The following is a 20,547-nucleotide window of genomic DNA, read 5'->3' as shown; positions in this document are numbered from 1 at the left end:
AAGTATCTCCTGGGGAGGGAACGGTCACAGAGGGATTGAGAAAAAGAGTAAGTATCTTGGTCTCTTGAGGAAGAAGTGGAAGATGGAGCTAAGGGTTTGTAGGGAGTATCAGAGTAAGGTAGTAATCTTCTTTGGAGACAGTGATATCATAGAAGATCTCTGTTATTGATAAGCAGGACGTTCAGTAATTTGTAAGCAGTTTTACTGTTTTACATATTTTTGAATAAGTAAAAATCTTTGAAATGTTAAATATTTTTTGTCCTGCAGGCCTTATGGACTTCACCAAACTTACCCTACATCAGACGAAGAAAAACGAGATGCAGTCCCAGGTAGGTATAATGTGTTTGGTGATCATCAAGACTAGTACTTATACCTGAAGTAGCAGTAAGCTATAATAGATTAGATATATTCTGTGATGGTAAGAATATAACAATGATTCCTGTTCTCATTTTTAAGATTAATTAAAAAAAAAATAAAAAAAAAAAATTCAATCACGTAACATTAGATAAGTAGGCTTAAAGTGTTACCAATGTTTGTCTTGTTTATCCTGTCCTGTCCTGTTCTGACACGGCATTTCTAACTCTCATTCAACATACCGGTACTAGGGATGTGATTTAAGTGGTATTTGAAATGTATAATTATAGGTGCGATTATTGGAGCTTGAGAGGGAACTAGAACTGGAGAGATTAAAGCTGGGAGAACTGAGGAAACAGCACTACCAGTTGGCCGGGGAGAGTGAAGGCTGGGAGGTTGGACAGGTAGGTGTGGCGTAGGTGTGGCGTAGGTAGCTGGGGTTGTGGCTAACATCACAATATAAGCGTGGCTAACACTCGGTGTGTGGTCAACAACATAGGCGTGGCTAAATCTGGGGATGTGGCTAACATCACAATTTAGGCGTGTCTAACTTTGGGGGGTGTGGCCATTACCACATAGATGTGGCTAACTTTTGGGATGTGGCCTACATATCCCACCGTAGGCATGGCTAACACGTAGGGTGTGGCCAATATCATATTGTAGCTGTGATTCTATAATTTTATGTGGCTATCACCATTTTGTAAGTTTGGCTGGAACTGGAGGAGTGGTAACCTGTTTGTGTGGCTAACCCAGTTAAGGATTTTCTCCAATGTTTTGAGTCATGAATGATATTATATAGATTTCACTGTAATTGATGTGGCTATAACATGCTGGTGTAGGCGTGGCTAGTTCTGTTAATAAGATGCTCAGGGGGTATCTTTACCTTTCAGACTTGAGGTTGTAGACCAATCTGAAAGTTGGCAGAACGATTTGCAGAATTCACAGTGCCTTGTTGTTTTCTTTTTACCAATTCTACCATTAAATAAAACTTGTACATTAAATACAGGATTTTTTGTAACTCATCAAAGTATTGATTATTTCTGTTAGTAGCAATTTACTGAAAATGCCATCCATATAACATACCTTGGCCCTCTAGAACTTTATCCTCATCGATAATCAACATTTCAATGTGTTACCAATTCTCATTCCTTCCATAGTAAAAGTTGTCATCGTGATGCTGAAGTATGGGAGATATTGACGGTAACTTTTGTCCTATTTCATGAACTTCTTAAGGAAATTCTAACTTAAAGTTATCCAAATTCCTTAACTTTAAGTTTTCCATAGGAATTTCATAGGAAAGCATTACATACAAGGATGGTTCTTTGGCTGAAGAATTTTCTTAACTGACAATACTTTCTAATAAAGAACTTTAAGGAGTTTCCTTTAAGTTAGGGAATGTTCCTGAAACACGGCCCTAGTCACTGACCAGTTGCATTCTGTTATCCATACTTTACAGGGACCATTCCTTACCACTGTGGTAAGTTTAGGATATGCATGAGCAAGTATTTGTGTTCAAGTGAAAAAATCCATGTATACAGAATATCCTGTGTCATATATTTATGTGATGGTAATATTTAAATTAGTTTGAACTTTGTAGAAAAAATTTTAATCAATTGTTTTTTAAATTTAATAGCATCATCATTTATTCTGTCTTTTGCATATGAAAGTTATCTTTCCTTGAGGATGGGAATTAATTGTGTTGTCGGTTATTTGCGGGCGTAACACGCCGTATCTTATCTGAGATAAGAAGTCTGTGAGTTTCGCTCATATAGAGATTATGTCACAATTGATAACTTCCCTTCAGGGAAATAACTCTGTAATGAGCAAAGACAGAATATCCAAATGTACGGTATCCCATACAATTATCTCCCTTTGTGGATAACCCCAGAAAACTTTTTATCAGATTTTGGTTTAGTAATTTTTCATGAATCTTAGGTACCTTGTGTGGTTATTTTGCTTGTGGAGAGAGTCTTAAAGCTCCTATGATTTTTATAGTGACTTTTATTACTATTTTTGTTTTATTTAAGTTATACAGTGTACATTGATTATAATTTACTTTTTCCTTATGTAAAATGTCATGATGTTGGTATATCTTTATTTCATTAGGCTTGTCTGCTTAAAAACATTTTTTCAAAACATTTCTTTTCTAAACGAAAAAGAAATATTGGTATAGAAATTGTTTCTTCAAAATATTAATATTTCATAACAGTATCATTAAAAAGTGGTAGTGTAAAACACATAGTAAAGTCATGGTCCTGTTTCAAATTCCGTAAGAATTAAACTACGTAGGTACATGTATAATGGAATTCAACTTAGTGAAGATATTATCAGTAGGAGAATTATGTACCACTTTTAGTCCTTCTATGATAAGACTCACTTTGAATTACAAACTTATTCAAACGTTAGTGTCAAATCTCATTTGCATTTATTCAAATAAAATGTTAAAATCAGAATAAAAAAATGAAGCAATTAAGCCTAAAAGAGCAAAAGTCTGCTGTCATAATTAAGAAAAAATACTCTGATCAGCTTCAAAGCAAAACGGTATACATTGTATCTAAGATATTGATGCAAACTTAATTTGCCTTGATGGCTATCATACATAAATTATCCAGACTGATTTGATAATGAAAGTATTTTAAAAAATAAATGTGAGAATAAAATCAAAGTTGATAGAGGTTGAGAAATTTTATTCTTCCAATTCCCTGCCTGATATATAATGATTGAATATGATTGAAAGATACTTGTAGTGAAAGTTCAATTCCTTTTGCCTGTTTAAAACAATACCCTGTATTTTGTGCATAACATGTCGCTAAACTAAAACACCTCAACCAAATTGTGTATATACAAGTTATTATCTATACAGGTATTAGTTACACACTTTCAAATACGAGATACAAATTGCTAATAATTATAATTACAATTGTATCCTACAGTTATTATCCTTCAATCTGTTTGATGTAGAAGTGTCATCTTGTTTTGTTTTCAGAATTGTTTCTGTTAACTTACTGTTATATTCCTATAACATATAACTTTCAGATCCATTGACAGGATCAAAATAGCATTTTTGCCATAATTAGTGCTTAAAAAACTGTGACAAAAGGGTCGCTTACAAATGAGCGAAAATGTAAGTTGTGGATAAAAAGTTCAGCCAAATCTTGGATCTTTCTGTAGGCATAGTAAATTTATCTGTTACAGTAAACATGTACATGCCTTTTATCCTTTGAGACACATTATTATGTCGTGATTCACATGTAAAAGACTCACATGCTCATGTAATATGGGATACAATATTAATGTTGATGTTAGCGGCATCACATGTTGTAAAACATTGTTAAATCCATGGGATGGGGGCGTTTAAGAAACTTCAACTCTTCTCCGGTAAAGAAGAGGGTTGCTTATTGGGGGAGGGCGTTAATTACAGCAAATACGGTAAATACAAATCATTACGAATAATTGCAATTTATTTTATCATCATCATGTTTTCATAAAATTTATTTTAATAGTGATTGATCTTAAACACTTCATTTTAATTCTATGAAATAATTTGATTAGTGTTTGATGTTGGCATCACATGCTAACGTTTAATTGGGTGATACCCCTTCACAACGTATAACATGAAACGTTCATGGGTACTTTCTTTTCTGGTTTGAAGCATCTAACTTATTTCGTGGGTATAACTATTCATAGTTGTCTTTCAGGACAGTGATTCCAATCACATTTAAACCATAGTTGTTGATTTTATTAGTAATTCGTTGTTTAACAGTAACCACGGAAACAACCAAAGTTTTTACACAAAGAACGTTCCATGTTATACTGTAACAGTACTGTGAACGTACCTATTTAATCTTCTGTACTCCTGTAAATTATTATGAATGATACTTGTCTAAACAGGTCACCGGGACCAGCATATTTGGCCAGTTTAGCCAGGTTTCTAGATTATACAAGTTTTAATTACCGGTATTATAAATTAAGAAGGAAAATACCATACAATTACATTGGACTATACATGGATCCAGGTTAGGCAAGGACCGGTTTGGACAAGTTATACTGTATAAATATGTAAAATTATCATAATGCTTACAAAACCTATTGAATACTGTCTAAAATTTGAATCCAGTTTATTGCTATTATCATGATAAAAACTCCATGAAAATGCTAGTCCTCCCAAAGTACGTTTACAGTAACGTTTGTTAATCAAGTAACATTTTTGCTGTGATTTGATTGGTTGTTCACTCCGCTACACAGGATGGGGAGGAGGCTGGATCGGGCGACGGCCACCACGATGCTGTGAGTCACTGTGTTAAGTCTCTGTGTATTTATGTGTGCTATCCCTAACTGTTGTAAACCATTTATCATCACTTCTGCATATTAACCTTCACCGTGCCTCTTGTCATCTATTATGACCTCCACATATAACCAGATAGAGCAGACCATCAACAATTCCCAGGTATAGACAATTCTCATAATGATTCATGTACCACGTGATACCCGATAACGTTGATGCAGGACTAGTATCTCCAGTGGTGATGGAACGTAACTAATATACATTTGTTGACTGAGTTTGAGGTCAACATGTGTTATGTTGAACTAGAGGACCAAAGTGTTGCCTGAGGCTGGAGGCTGAAGGCAATAGTTCGGTCTGAGAGTTCAATATGGAAGGAATCTCCTTCATTGCAAATGTATAATAACCCGATATAATGTACCAGGTATGGTAGCAAATGAAATGAATGCAGACATTTTAGTTTTGAAATTAAATATTACAAAGAATGAATTCATAGATTTGGGATCAATTAAATAATGATAAACTATTTGGCGGAACTCGGAACATAGAACATTGATACAAACAAAGTGAGTTTTGTTCTGCATGGTTCCATCTGTTTTTCACCACATACAGACATATGCCGTGATGTAATAAGTTCCACGATTGGTTTACGCATTTAGGCTGAAGTTGCCGAGTAGTACCGAATACTAATGAATTGTGATGTCATGATGATTTTATAAGCAGTCAACATTTCAATGTTGACCAGTCAACATTTCACAGGAGCAAACATCTGAAATATTGGACTTGTTTTACCATTGTGGATAGTATTGGGAATAAAAACTTAAGGTATCACAATTTGTAAATAATTGTTCCCGCTGAAATGACGTTTATGCAGGATATTATCTTTTGACATCATTCCATCACCAATAGAAACAATAGTTTTGCACAAACATTATCCGGTATCGTACATGGTACATGAATTAGTCCCATTAGACCCAAAAGACAATTAGGCAATTAAGCTCCAGCCATACAAAGGAGCATAGTGTTAGCCATGTCCATCCTGGCCTTTCCTGTCCCATCGTTCTATGATATACAAGCCTTTGTCTGGTTATATGTGGAGTTTACTGTACATATATTTTGAAAATCATACACAAAAAAAAACCAAGAAAACATATTATTCGGAAGAGACCAAGAGGCCATTTGTAGTTAGTTACAGTATGACACAACAACTCATCCCTGAATACAAGAGCAGATAACTCTGCTTACACAGAAGCCTCGATATGTGCTTTGTCTGATAAATGTTAGTGTGCTTAATTAATATCTAACCTCTAGATTACATGCACCTTCACTCCTATGTTGAATTAAACAGTAATCCTCTAATCTGAATTATACCTTATATTTAGATTTTCAATTGTGTAGCTATATATATTATACAGGTGTTCTCAGTTCTCTTTGCAGCTTTGAACTGAAACTTTAGTTTTCCTGCAAAAAGTATCTGAAAACATTGAATCATATATAACTAGGGGTATCATATATTATTTATATATATAAGATGCATGTTTTAAGTAAATTTTGTCAATATATTTAAAAAGAGTTTTGCATATGTTCCAGCGAGATTATTGAAATTGCATATAATTAAATGTCAGCTTTGATTGCTCAATATTAAGCAGAATTGAAAAAATCCTGATGTGTCATTGAGAGGAAAAACTGATTTTGGGGCTTCAGGAGTTGATTTACAAAACCAGAGAAATTATGTGAATGTGATATTTGGAAAAGGACATGTGAATTCTGATGATATTTAAATTGCTTATAGAGCATTGTCCTACATTCCTTTTGCCAGAAAATCATGCTTAATACATATTTATAAATTGAGCTCCAAACAACAGAAAAAGGAATAGTAAAAAATGGAGAGAAAAAACTCCTTTACAAAGATTGCATTTCACAGCTTATTATAAAACTAAACCTCACCTTGCTGAATGGCTTTCAAAATAGTTCACAGAGAATCTAAATAAGGTTTTGGAAATTTCTTAAATTTCTGAAATAGAGTTTCCTTGAACTGTATAATATGAAGTAGAAAAGGAAAATCACCATATCACCAAAACCTAGCAGGACTTGTACTGTATTCTGTATTTGGAAAAAAAAATATTTGTGGTATTTACTAAGGGAGGTAACTATGATTCTCAACCAAGTTCATCTCTTTAAAGTTTATATCACTTTAAGCATTTATCATTATAATTGTAAACACATAATTTAACTTAAATAAATGCAATTCATTAGTTTTGTGAGACATTTGAATTGTGATTGGTATTTCCTTTTTTGTGATATTTTCAGCATGGTATGTACTTTGAAGTATACTGTACCATTTTGTTTCAATTTTTATACCTATTTATATCTTAATTTTTAGTCAATTTATTGCATATGCATATTTATATGTTGTGATATTTTGTTGTTTTTTGGGGATTTTTTTGTTGTACTTTTTGAATGTATCTATGTTTATCTTTGTTTATATAAGTAGATTGAGTATAGAATTAGATATTTGAGTATAGAATTAGATATTGAGTATAGAATTAGATATTTGAGTACAGAATTAGATATTTTATTAAGTATTTCCATCCTGTCTTGCTCTTGAGGATCATACTATCATGTATTTGTATGTTTAACATTTTAATTTACAGGACTAAAATCTTCATTGGGATGAAATCCATTATCCAGCTCTGTAAGGAGATTCACAGTTTTACTTTAGATCACCTGTAATATAATTATTGATGTTCATCTTTTGTTCCTCACATCATTTTCAGTACATCTGTTATTTTCATGCACATTTTTATCTGTTGATTTTTTGCACTCTGAACCATTTCTTCAAGGAAGGGGTGCTTTTTAACTATCAGTGTTTCTTAATATATTTTTCAATTCTTCTGGTAAAACTGAATATTTAAAAAAAAAAATCAAAATTTGTTTTGATTATGTTATGTTTATGAGCCTTGTTTGGATGTAAAATGAGAACATTGTATTGTATTTTTTCTCATTATGTATTAATAGGAAAAGATATACTGCAAACTACTTTATTTCCGCATGAATTTCATTTTGTGTCTTCGTTTATAATTAATTGTCAAAGTTTGTAAGACTATAATTTACATACTTATCAGTTTACAACACGATTTTTCCCTTCTCAAGATTTTCTTTCAGAATAAATTTGCTTTTTGATACAGGATGGATACATATATGTTCCCTGGGACCAGGGGTCGTTTATGTGAGGTTGGTAAGGTGATGTCTGTCTGGGAGGCACGGCATGGTGTGATATTGTGTTGTTACCATAGAAACATTTATAAGATGAAGGAGGCTGTGTGTCCTCAAGTGTATGATAGTTTTTGTTGTTCTGTCTGCTTAAATAGAGAACACATGGTCACTGAAGTCTATTAACTGGAATTTTGGAAAGGGTTAAGAAAGACAATAAATATACTGGCCAATTTTGTCTCTCTGTGCCCAACCCAAACTTTTTTTATCCAGCTATATTCATAAAAACAATTACACCTGAGCTAAAAAATGTCAGGGATGTGCTGAAGAAACTCCAAATTACAGATGATTTTTGTCAATGCCACATTGAAATAGAGGAAAAGTATGTGTTTAAAAAGTTCAGTGTTTTCTGACTGAATCTTAACACTGTAAGATGAGGTACATGTACGTGGTATTAAAGATCTTGTGAATGATTTCGGAATAGTTTTGGTTGGGTAGCTCTGAAGGAACAAATAAAACAACAGAAGGAGTTTGCTTTTAGAAATATAATTATATAACAATAATTGTCTGGCATCTTACTTAAGTATCTTAAGGGAATACCTTAAAGCAGGAGACTCCATTATGATGTTTGACTTTATAGATCAGAAATACATGTATAATCGAGTTGGCAACTCAGGAATAACATGTAATTGTATCTTATTTAGATTGCCAGCTTTTAATTACTTACTGGGCATCATTGTCCTGTAGTTATTAACAATTCATTTCAATTTATTTTTCAGTTGGTATGTTTGCTGAGTTTGTGGTTTTAAGGCAAAGCTGATACCACAGTTTTGAAAAGACTATATTCCTGCATGATTAATGTTTAATTTATTGAAAATTCCCTGTAACATAATTAACCTGTCCATGTATTACTGGCGATTTATACTGACTGCATGGTGTTCAACTGTCAGCCACCAATTACTGGTTCTCAGCAACTGGTTCTGATTTCGTTGACTAATTTTAGACTTTGAGAAACAGAGACTAATTAATTTTATCAATAAAAGGTTTCAGGCTCAAAGTCCTCTAACCTATGTGAGGAATGATTAAAGATCAACTGAGGGTACATCAGAATTCTATAGCTATGAATAATAAAAGGTCAAAGTTCAAGGTTAATTTTACTAATGAAGGCAAAAGGTCAAGGTCCATCTGACCAAGATAAAGGGTCAAAAGTTAGGATTCATGAAAGCAATGTGCCCAAGGTCAATGAACAAAGTAAGTATGTGACCAATATATAGAGTCAAGTTTCAAAATGCATTTAGCTGATATGAGTGCCAAGGTCAAGGTCATCTTTGTGTCCCATTCATATACTCTTTGGTATAGATATCTCAATAGTCAATAGGCATTTCTAGTGTATAGTTACTTAAAATTCAACTTGGTAATATTTAATGGAATGCATTTTTAGCCCACCATTGTCAGATGGTGGGCATTTCAAATCGCCTTTCGTCCGTTGTCCGTCTTCCTTCTGTCTGTCCTTTAACAAATCTTGTTACCTCCATTTCTCTGAAAGTACTAAAAGGATCTTTATTTAAATTTAATGTGTAGGTTCCCTAGGGCCCTAGTTGTGCATATTGCATTTTGGGACCGATTGGTCAACAAGATGGCCGCCAGGCAGCCATCTTGGATTTTGATAGTTAAAGTTTTTTACCTCTATTTCTCACAAAGTACTGAAGGGATCTTTCTCAAATTTCTTCTGTAGGTTCCTCTAGGGCCCAAGTTGTGCATATCACATTTTGGGACTGATCGGTTTACAAGATGGCTGACTGGCCTTTTGAAAGTTAAAGTTGTGAAAAGCAGAGAAAAGATTCCTCTTGTTATATGTCAGACATAGATCATTCTTTGGTGGGTGCCAAGATCCCTCTGTGATCTCTTGTTTTCTTTCGTTTTTCTTTTTTTTCTCTGTATTTCTAGAAAATAAAATCTATATCATAGATAATTGTACTATTAATATATGTCACTGTAATGTTGAACTAATTAACTTATTGAATATAATCTACAGTTTTTTACTAGTCTAGAATTCATTTTAACAATGCATACATGTATCTCTGGATAGTGGAAATGTTGAGTAAGAGTGTTAATTATTGATGATGAAAAATGACCAGATGGAAATATTAACTGGATATTAAGTTAACTGAATATTAAGTATTATAGATATATCATATTTATGAAACCCACCAAGTATCAAGTCTGTTCTGTAACCAAGTATCAGGCATGCACATATTTAGCCACTGTCAGAGGTTTTCAGAGTGACTGGTCCAAAATCAGTGATGATTTTTATACTGAAATATTTCGGCTTTCACAAATATTAGTCGTTATGTTGTAAAACTTTCATGATTACACTCAAATTTCATTGCTATTAATTCAATCTTTTAAAGTTTAAGACCCTGTTTAAACTACAATGTAGTAATTTTTTGTATGCCGAGAAGTGATATACAATGTATCGGTAAACAAAAAATCACTAGTTTTACAAACATTAGTATTTACTAGATTGTACAATACAGTACCATGTCTCTTTAATTAGCCAAGTATATAATATATTGTCTAGCTGTAATATTATAGTTACCCTTTTGTCTAGTAGATTGATTTCCAATATTGACTACCAATTTTCATGAACTTCTTTTTCAGCATAAATTTAAGAAGTATCTTAAAGTACAAATGATTCTGTCATTTACAGGCAAATTAGAATAAAGAATGTGTTTAATCTTTCATTTTATGTCTTTCCAGAGTAAATAAAGATAACAAGAGAAGAGACAGAGATTCCCATGTCTACACACAATGAAGAGGAGCTCTTCATCATATCATGTAGTTACCAAGGAAACGGTCAGCTTATCTGTAACAAATTCATGGATGAAGGGCACATTTCTGTTAATATGATTTTATCACTTTGTGTTACACCCAATTGTGTCTATTTTCCTGATGCATTTTACAGAAGCATTTGGGTATTTTGTCAAGAAATTAATTCACTCAAATTTGAAATGGAATCTGCCACCATTTATTCATTGATACTTGTATATCTGAAAGTTATGATGAAAAATTCAGCTATAATGTTAGAAAGAAGCACACAGTTTTTCTTTAAGTACATAAATATTTAATGTCAATATTTCACTACATGTTGATTAATGAACTGCCTGAGTGTCTTAGTGTTAACTTTTTGTTGACAATATAATATAGTTGACTGCCTTTGCCGGATGTTAACCTCACCTAAAGCAGAAAGGTGACCAGTTTGTGTTGTAATGCAGTGTTCAGGATCCGTCAACAGTTCTCAGAATTGACTTCTTCTTGGAAATCACTGGCCAGAATTCAACCAAATTTGTAGGAATGATATTGGAAGTGGAGCCAAATGGGTTCAAATTGGCTGTATTGCTATGAATTACTTCTTCCATAAAAATTATCAGTTGAAATCTCATATACCGTATGCATGATGATACTTAATTTATTTGTTTATATTTTCTTTTGAAAGAGACGGCTACATGTTACTTGAATCCATTATTACAATAAATGATGCTGTTGAGTCAGATTCTAGGCCAGATAAATGTTTTTATGGAAAATATGAGATTTTGTCTTATTTACTGAATTAGCCAGGTTAGTGAGTGGGCTTCGGGCCTCTTACTTTTATCTTTGTAAGTAAATATTTAAATATCATTTCAACCATAGGATACCATAGCATGAGTATACATGTGTATGTACATGAAATGGTGTAAAATTAGTGAACACAGAATATTTTAAATGTCATAAAATTGTAAATGACAACATGTGTTTTGTCCAAAATAATACTTTACGGATAAATACCTGGTAAGCATTATGTTTCTGAGGTCACTTTGACACATGTATACATTCAGGTTATGTAACACAAAACCAATTTCTTTACATTAAGTCACAAGTTATTTCAGCATCTTGATCCTGTATTTTATTTTTTAGCCCACCATCATCAGATGGTGGGCTATTCAAATCGCCCTGCGTTCGTGGTCCGTCGTCCGCTGTCCGTCGTCCGTCGTCCGTCCGTAAACAATGCTTGTTATCACTATTTCTTAAAAACTGCTGCAGGGATTTTGTTCAAACTTCACATGGAGGGTCCCCTTGGTCCATATTTGTGCCATACAGATTTTGAGGCTGATCGGAAAAACAAGATGGCCGCCAGGCAGCCATCTTTGATTTTGGCAGTTGAAGTTTGTTATCGATATTTCTTGAGAACTACTGAAGGGATTTTGTTCAAACTTCACATGGAGGTTACCCTTGGTCCCTAGTTGTGCCATACAGATTTTGAGGCTGATCGGGGAAAAAAGATGGCCGCCAGGCAGCCATCTTTGATTTTGGCAGTTGAAGTTTGTTATCGATATTTCTTGAGAACTACTGAAGGGATTTTGTTCAAACTTCACATGGAGGTTACCCTTGGTCCCTAGTTGTGCCATACAGATTTTGAGGCTGATCGGAAAAACAAGATGGCCGCCAGGCAGCCATCTTTGATTTTGGCAGTTGAAGTTTGTTATCGATATTTCTTGAGAACTACTGAAGGGATTTTGTTCAAACTTCACATGGAGGTTACCCTTGGTCCCTAGTTGTGCCATACAGATTTTGAGGCTGATCGGGAAAACAAGATGGCCGCCAGGCAGCCATCTTTGATTTTGGCAGTTGAAGTTTGTTATCGATATTTCTTGAGAACTACTGAAGGGATTTTGTTCAAACTTCACATGGAGGTTACCCTTGGTCCCTAGTTGTGCCATACAGATTTTGAGGCTGATCGGAAAAACAAGATGGCCGCCAGGCAGCCATCTTTGATTTTGGCAGTTGAAGTTTGTTATCGATATTTCTTGAGAACTACTGAAGGGATTTTGTTCAAACTTCACATGGAGGTTACCCTTGGTCCCTAGTTGTGCCATACAGATTTTGAGGCTGATCGGAAAAACAAGATGGCCGCCAGGCAGCCATCTTTGATTTTGGCAGTTGAAAGATTGTTATCGATATTTCTTGAGAACTACTGAAGGAATTTTGTTCAAACTTCACATGGAGGTTACCCTTGGTCCCTATTTGTGCCATACAGATTTTGAGGCTGATAGGAAAAACAAGATGGCCGCCAGGCGGCCATCTTGGATTTTGATAGTTAAGGTTTGATATCCCCATTTCTCAAAAAGTGCTGAAGGGATCTTTCTCAAATTTAATATGTAGGTTCCCCTAGGGCCCTTGTTGTGCATATTGCATTTTTGGACCAATCGGTGAACAAGATGGCCGCCAGGCCGCCATCTTGGATTTCGATAGTTAAAGTTTGTTATGGCTATTTCTCAGATAGTACTGAAGGGATCTGTCTCAAATTTCATATGTAGGTTCCCCTAGGGCCCTAGTTGTGCATATTGTGATTTGGGACCGATCGGTCAACAAAATTGCTGCCAGGCAGCCATCTTGGATTTTTATATTCAAAGTTTGTTATCGCTATTTCTCAGAAAGTATTGAATGGATCTTTCTCAAATTTCACATGTAGGTTCCCCTAGGGCCCTAGTTGTGCATATTGTGATTTGGGACCGATTGATCAACAAGATGGCCGCCAAGGAGTCATCTTGGATTTTGATAGTTGAAGTTTGTTACCGCTATTTCTCAAAAGGTACTGAAGCGATCTGTCTCAAATTTTATATGTAGTATGTTTGAAAAAGTTTAAAAAGTAGAGAAAAGATCCATCTTTCCTTTGTCAGATATAGATCATTCTTTGGTGGGCGCCAAGATCCCTCTGGGATCTCTTGTTTATCAGATCATGTTGATCAGATGTAAGTTTTCACAAATCATTGAGGTTTTTTTTTGTTTATACATATACATGTACATATTTATCAGCTTTTGTGTGCATGGAATTTTTTTTTCATACAACGTTACCTGCCCTTGTTAGCAGGAACTGATGACATCATTGAATTTTGTGAAAGAAAGCAGGAAATGATGACATCATTGATTTTTGTTAAAGAAATTTACATTGTTTATAATGTAATTCTTGTCAACAAGTGATATAAAAATGATACATGTGCATGTGCGCAAGAGTGAATAATATGAAAAAAAAGACAGCCCTATAAGGAAGGCTTTGTTTTGTTTTTAGTGGAAGTAAGTACTGCATGCATTGTCAGAACATATGATAATTGTCAACAAATTATGTGGTCATTGCATCAATTGTTTTATCATCTTTTTCACCATTGTAATTGTCAACAGATACTGTTTATGTGCTATTTCTCTGGAGGGTTTACAATCTCTATACCTGTAGTCTATACACAAACAGCTTGAAATCAGATTCTCAGATAATGGTTATACAACTCCGATCGATTATTTTGCTGGATATATGCTTTTCAGTAATATAACTTTGCATAGATACATGTTTTTACAAAGCCAATACCATATAGTTGGATATTTTCCTGGAGATGATATTTTTGTGATTTCGCGGGTCATCGACGTGATCACGAAATTTTGATCTGAAATATTAAGCAATATTAGTTGGATTATGATACCATTAAAACCAAACTGTGAAATGCTGCTTCACTGAAATTAAATTTTCCTAGTTTTTGGTTCAAATATTGAGAATTTTGTCCCGCGAAAATTGCAGACTATACAGTATATTCATTCATTAAATTTTCGTTCTTCATTGATATCATATAAAACTTCATAAATTACTGTTACTGTTCAAATCATCAATGGGCAGAAATTACAAACAATAGAATATAAAGTCTCTTCATTCATGTTGCCATTATTGAACTTAATATATTAATTAACTAATTTAAAGAATTCAAAGATTTTATTCATGGAAAAATTTGCAGCATATCAAAACAAGCTGTGTATATTTAAAAGAAAGTATCCTTTTTATTAGTTGAACCTAATGAAGAAGTACCATATAAACAGTATTACATATGATATATATATTATAAATATGTATGTATGTAGCATATCTATATTGGAGTGTACAATGTAATGCCAGCTACCGAAGATAGAACTTGAGGTAGAATGGCTGTACAAGTTCGGAGTTCATAAAACGGGTTACCGACAAAATTTGATGAACATCAAGGAGAGAAAAACAATGTTTCATCAGTCCAACATGGCTAGTGTTGTAACTCTAGCAACTATCAAGCTTCTGAACTACTCAATTGATCCTGGTCGTACAAATGCTTGTCTCTAATTATAGATAGTAAATATGTGTATCGACCGAGTTGATAAATTTTTATCTGTGTCTCTAATAAAAGACCTTTCTAAAAAGTATCCATCATCAAGTTAAATGTTTTACAAGTAGGTTTCTAATTTTACCATGCAATCATGATCTGTCATTATCAACATTATCGATGACTTAAATTTTCCATTTTTTTTTTAAAGAAATCCAAAGAAATGATTTTCTAGCTTGATATTTTCATTTATGATCATGAATAAATCCAGGAGATAATTGATTCAGGGTTTTTTTTTTTTATCAAGGAGATCCAAATAATTTTATCACAGAGTATATATACTGTTAGTCATGCTTTCAAAAACTTTCTTTAGACTAACTAGAGTCTGTATCTAGACCTTATGATATACAATATTTTAATAATGAAGGAACTAAAATGTCCAAAATTGAAAATTAGACTATTAAAATACAATTATATAGAATGTCATTTAAAGGAAGTTTCAACATCAATTTCTTCTTATGGATGAATAATCTTCTCAGTGATAATTAAGTTAGAAAATTCTGAAAGTCTCAAGTATTTAATGCGTTATGGATATATCTGTAATATGAAAACACTTAACAATAGATATATTAAATGTTTCACTTGATGAAGATCATGTTTGCTTCAGTCTTCAGACCAGGCAGGTTCACTAGGATGCTTTCTGTGCTTTGCGGTTCAAAAGTTTTGTGATGAGTGTGTCCAGAGAATGGAATAAAAATGTTCACGTAAAAATGTTTTTGTGTAAATTGGTGGCTTGTACATAATTTCTAATAAGCATGTAAATGAAAAGCATAGATTGATGATGTGTATAAAAACAATTATCTAAATGAAAGCTAACATTTAGAAACTTGTTGATGTTTTTCAAACTGATTCCTTCAATTTGATTGTAGAAATTGATCCATTTCACTAAAATGTGACTTGTAATTTTAAATATTTAAGGATTTATTCTCTTATTGTTTCTGGTACCCCGTATTCAGACTTCTATTTATGTTGGAATCTCAATTAAAATGTAGTGTAAACTTCATTTCAGTTTCTAGTTATGTCTAGTACACTGATATTTGAAAATATTTTCTCCCTTTTTTGTCTTTTCTTATGTTACTCTTTCTATAATGAAAATACAATGTACTAGAATCAGCTTCATAAAATTCATTTCTTGGGACCAGATAGAATTTCTCATTATTTGAATTTGTGATCTTACAATTCACAGAAATTTTCCTCATATTCATATTCTTCATTTTCATATCGTCTTTTAACATCACAAAATTGTAAACACGGAATGAAAATTAAAAAAAGAAATCAACATCAACACTATTTATTTTTTCATAACTTTTGAAAATATCATATATGCTTAGTACTATTATTTATTTGTAGCTCGTGATCACCCAGATTCATGTACATAAAGAACTGTATTTATTGTGTTTTAAAATAGGTGCTGCGTCAATTCCCTTCCAGGAAAATTATCTTGACGTGTTTTAGGATTTTTGAATTGTTTGGTAGAAGATATAGATGTGTGTAGTTTTAGAGACAATGGGAAGAAAATGGATAAGTGATAACTGACTTTAGGCCTTTGACCTTGACCTGGTTTTTGTAGAAGAAATGATAAACTTAGATGAAATGAAGGTATTTATCTACATTTGTGAGAAAAAATATGATAGCAAAATAATTATGAAAAAAGGAAATGTATGTAGATCTTTATAGAATTTGTTTTCGTTGAATGTGGTTCAGAATTACTAGTTGTCTCCCCTTGGCTAATCTAATCCTTAAGGACCCATTTAAACGTGTTTAAATTCTAGTTGCAACGTTATTTCACATTAAGATTGGGAGAGGGGGGGAACAAATGTGTGAATTGTTGCCAAATGATGTGTTTAGCCTTTCTCTGTCTTTTGAGTTGATTTGCTGTTCTCTGAAAAATGATAGTTTCTTCTGAGTGACTTTGCATTAGTTCATATTCATACAGGATGTTTGTTTGTACAGAATTTTATTTAGTCTAAGACTATAAGACTAAATGTGACTAAGACTAAATCTCTTATTCAAGTTTTGACATTGTTTTGTATTATAATATTATTTGATATTGATTGATACAGATTAATGGTTATCTCTTGGTCAGTAGTATTATTACAGATTACTATTTTTCAGTTATATATGTAGATCAATAACTATGAAAAAAAATTCCTATAAACTATCTATTCAGAAATTTATGATATTTTTAAAGTCTTGAATGAAAGACGGCAGGTGAATGAAAGTAACTTTATATAAGTAACTAAGATTTCCAAGTTGCGAAAGTGGTCTTTTTAAATACTAGTTGAAGAATTTTACTTTGAAGTTGATATTTTTATTCAGATTTAGTGGAAAGATTCTGTATATATATTTTTGATGTGTTTTCAGGGTAAAACCTTTATTTGTTTTATTTTTTCCCTTTAAAGCTACGATGTGTGTGTATATCGAGTCTAATTGTTTGAAGAGCTATCTCCCCCTAGAAGCAAGTACACGCAATGATTGTAGCATAATTGATTTTCTTTTGAAAATTTGTTTTGTTCTCTCAATCCAATGGCGTTACACTCCAAACAATCAATATCAGTGCCCAAGGGCAGATAACTCTCAATGATGTAGACTAAATACAAGCCTGATGAAATTTTCCGTTCTTTAGTTGGAAAATAGACAATTCCCTAGCCATGTTGACGTGAGAATCTAGTCATTAGTTATGATATTTCCAGTTCTTGAGTTTTAATCAGATTATATTGATTTGTTTTCCATTGACTCATTCACCCCTGAAGACACATTTAGACTCTTCTAAATCAAACACTAGACCAGTCCATTGTGAAATTTCAGGGGGGAATAAGTTAATTTGATTTATACATGACTTGCTAAAGTGTTTATTACCATTTATTCTGACCCTGACGTTTAAACCTAAACCTTCTATCCTATTTGGCTATATTGATACTTGATATTGTTTGTGAACATGCATTTGAAGACTACATGTATATGGAAATGACCATTAGTTTTCAAGGCACGAAAAACTTGTTCATAATCATGCTCTGTAAAGAAATTATATAGAAAAAACGTATTTCTGTAACTGGTATTAAGTTAAATGATTGAATGAATAACAGATATTAGTAAGTTTGATCACCCCGGATGTGACTAACGAAGCACTTTTATGCAACTTCAAATTAAAAAAAAAACAACCAAAAAACACAGGTCAAAAGAGGAAAGTGTATCGGCAGTTAGGTTAATCAATTTCAATTCCAAACAATTTTATTGACAAAGACAATGTCATTAGATACTGAGTTTAAGTTATATACATATTAAGATGTTAGAAAGCTATGAAAGTTAAGTGGGTGTAGAGTTAAGGTTTATATTAAAATAAAATTGATACAACGTAGCGTGTAAGTTGTCAATGGTACATATTACTATGTTAGAACTATATGTTTGTTGATTTATAAACACATGCACCATCCTGTCACATTTTCTAATGGAACCCAAATCAATAACATTTGGAATACAGTAAACCACTTTTGTGACAGAACTCCAAAGCTAAATCAAGTGTTTTGTGTTAACACTGTAATTGTACTGCACATATATGTACACATTTAAATGCACAATTTTCAGTAAAAACCCTTGATCACAAAATTGAATTGTCATTATTGATATATTTGCAAAATATTTATGCAAAAATGAAGTGGTTTACGGTATCGAGTAGAAGTGTGTCACCAGAATTTGTTATTTTATTTTATTTGAATTGTTTTCAGTTTTTGATTTCGTTGTTAAGTAACTTAACACTTTGTTGGTAATTAAACTGAAAATTCAAGTCAGTGGCAAATTTTGACTGCTACATATAGTTATTTCTTGCACATAGAAAAAGAAAATATTTTAAATTCATAGAAGAATTTATAGAATTGAACCAAGAACAGATTTTGTTATTTTTGTGGGGTATCAAGTGTATGGTAAATATAATTCTGTTTATGTTGGATGTCGAGAAAATATTTCACGGAAATTAATATTATATTGTTTTATAGATTATAGAGAAATCCAACTGTCACAAATATCTTTAGCCTCTACATTACTAGTATATACTTTTTAATTAGATGGTAATGAAGCAAGAGTTAGACATATACTGTATCCAGGATTATCATCTTGTGTATAATTTGACACTAAATAATTATGTAAAAGGTATTACCATTAGTAAATATGAATAATATTGGTTTCCACCATATATCTGTACAACATACGGTCCTATGTAACTATACATTCATCACAGGTTGTAATGATTTATAGAAACAAATATATACATGATGAACTCTGAAATTAAAAAAAAAAATTATATGATAACTCTTGTGTTTGTTATTTTGTTGATATAAAATTAAATTTCAATTAAATGTCAATATAAAATTGAATTTCTTTGTCCGTTTGAGTTGTTTGAAAATGTTCAGTCTAACAGTACATTAAAACTTGCATATGTATGAAAAACAAATTAGTTCTTATTAGATTTAGTTGGTTTTACTGTGATATGCCAGAAAAGCCCACTGTAGTGAAATGTATGTGAAATGTTGCTGTACGCAATTACACATTGTGGTCAGATGTCTTGTATGCCGAACCCTGGCCCTTGCCAGTGTACGTAGTAAAGAAATTTTTGTCTAGAACTACTCAAAATCCCTCTCACAGTAGTGTGTTTATATGTTTAAGGTGCACATTCTTGTCTAAATATAATTTCACCAACTCCTCAGTGTTTATGTATTGCATTTGATTAATGTACATGACTTCGGCTCGGGTATGGGTACAGCATACATGTTATACCTGCTTAATCGTATTGATCAACGATTTGGAATTTTAATGTTGTCAATCAAAACACTTAACAATTGTCGTGGAATTTGTCAGTATTTCTTATTAAACGTTTCATAAGGTATGTAGAACAATACATTTTTGTCATATTTTGCTTGGTGGTTATGTAACAGAATTAGCCTCACTGAATTGTCCCTTTAAAAGGAAGGATCTTATCCCTGTACTTAGTTATGCTGAACAGGTTTTATATCCTCATGAAATAAAGTGATTTGTTAATGATACAATATCCAGTTTATAACTTGTGTATCTATTTATATCATTAAGAAGTAATGAAATTTAAAGGACATGCCAAAATTACTCAAATGAAAGATTAACACGAAGCCCATTTATATTCATACACAACAATTGCCATAAAGGGAGACTGTATGCGAAAGCAATGGATTACCTCCCCTTATCTATTTATGTTGTAAACTCCACAAATGGAAAAACAATCAATCTTTTTTTGTTATGAACCATTCTCATTAAAGACGATTAAAACAACAAATTTAAAAGAAAGAACTTTGCTGTTTCTTACAATTGTACCGAGATAGCAAGTATCTTGAAATAAACAAATTTGTTCTGTGTGGATAAAGTTTATGCGATGATCTACCTCTCCCAAAAAAGAAATAGAAAGATAAATGAATGGTACATCAATGTTTTAATTAACTTAATTCATTCTAACATCAGTATAGC

General features: G+C 32.6%; 1 protein-coding gene across 1 annotated transcript in view; it reads left to right on the top strand.

The window, feature by feature from the left end:
* Window positions 1-19,365, top strand: part of LOC138331994 (huntingtin-interacting protein 1-like) — a 58,449-nt gene extending 39,084 nt beyond the window's left edge. The window contains exons 31-35 of the mRNA XM_069279903.1: window positions 268-329; window positions 645-758; window positions 1,811-1,831; window positions 4,600-4,641; window positions 10,610-19,365. Of these exons, the coding sequence (XP_069136004.1) occupies window positions 268-329; window positions 645-758; window positions 1,811-1,831; window positions 4,600-4,641; window positions 10,610-10,618 (248 nt within the window). The 3' untranslated portion in view covers window positions 10,619-19,365. The remainder of the gene's footprint in view (window positions 1-267; window positions 330-644; window positions 759-1,810; window positions 1,832-4,599; window positions 4,642-10,609) is intronic.
* The last annotated feature ends 1,182 nt before the right edge of the window (window positions 19,366-20,547 follow it).

Source organism: Argopecten irradians, chromosome 9 (genome assembly GCF_041381155.1).
Source record: "Argopecten irradians isolate NY chromosome 9, Ai_NY, whole genome shotgun sequence".
In the NCBI taxonomy this organism is placed as follows: domain Eukaryota; kingdom Metazoa; phylum Mollusca; class Bivalvia; order Pectinida; family Pectinidae; genus Argopecten; species Argopecten irradians.
Note: the sequence above shows the minus strand (reverse complement) of the source record. Positions and strands in the feature narration are given on the sequence as shown.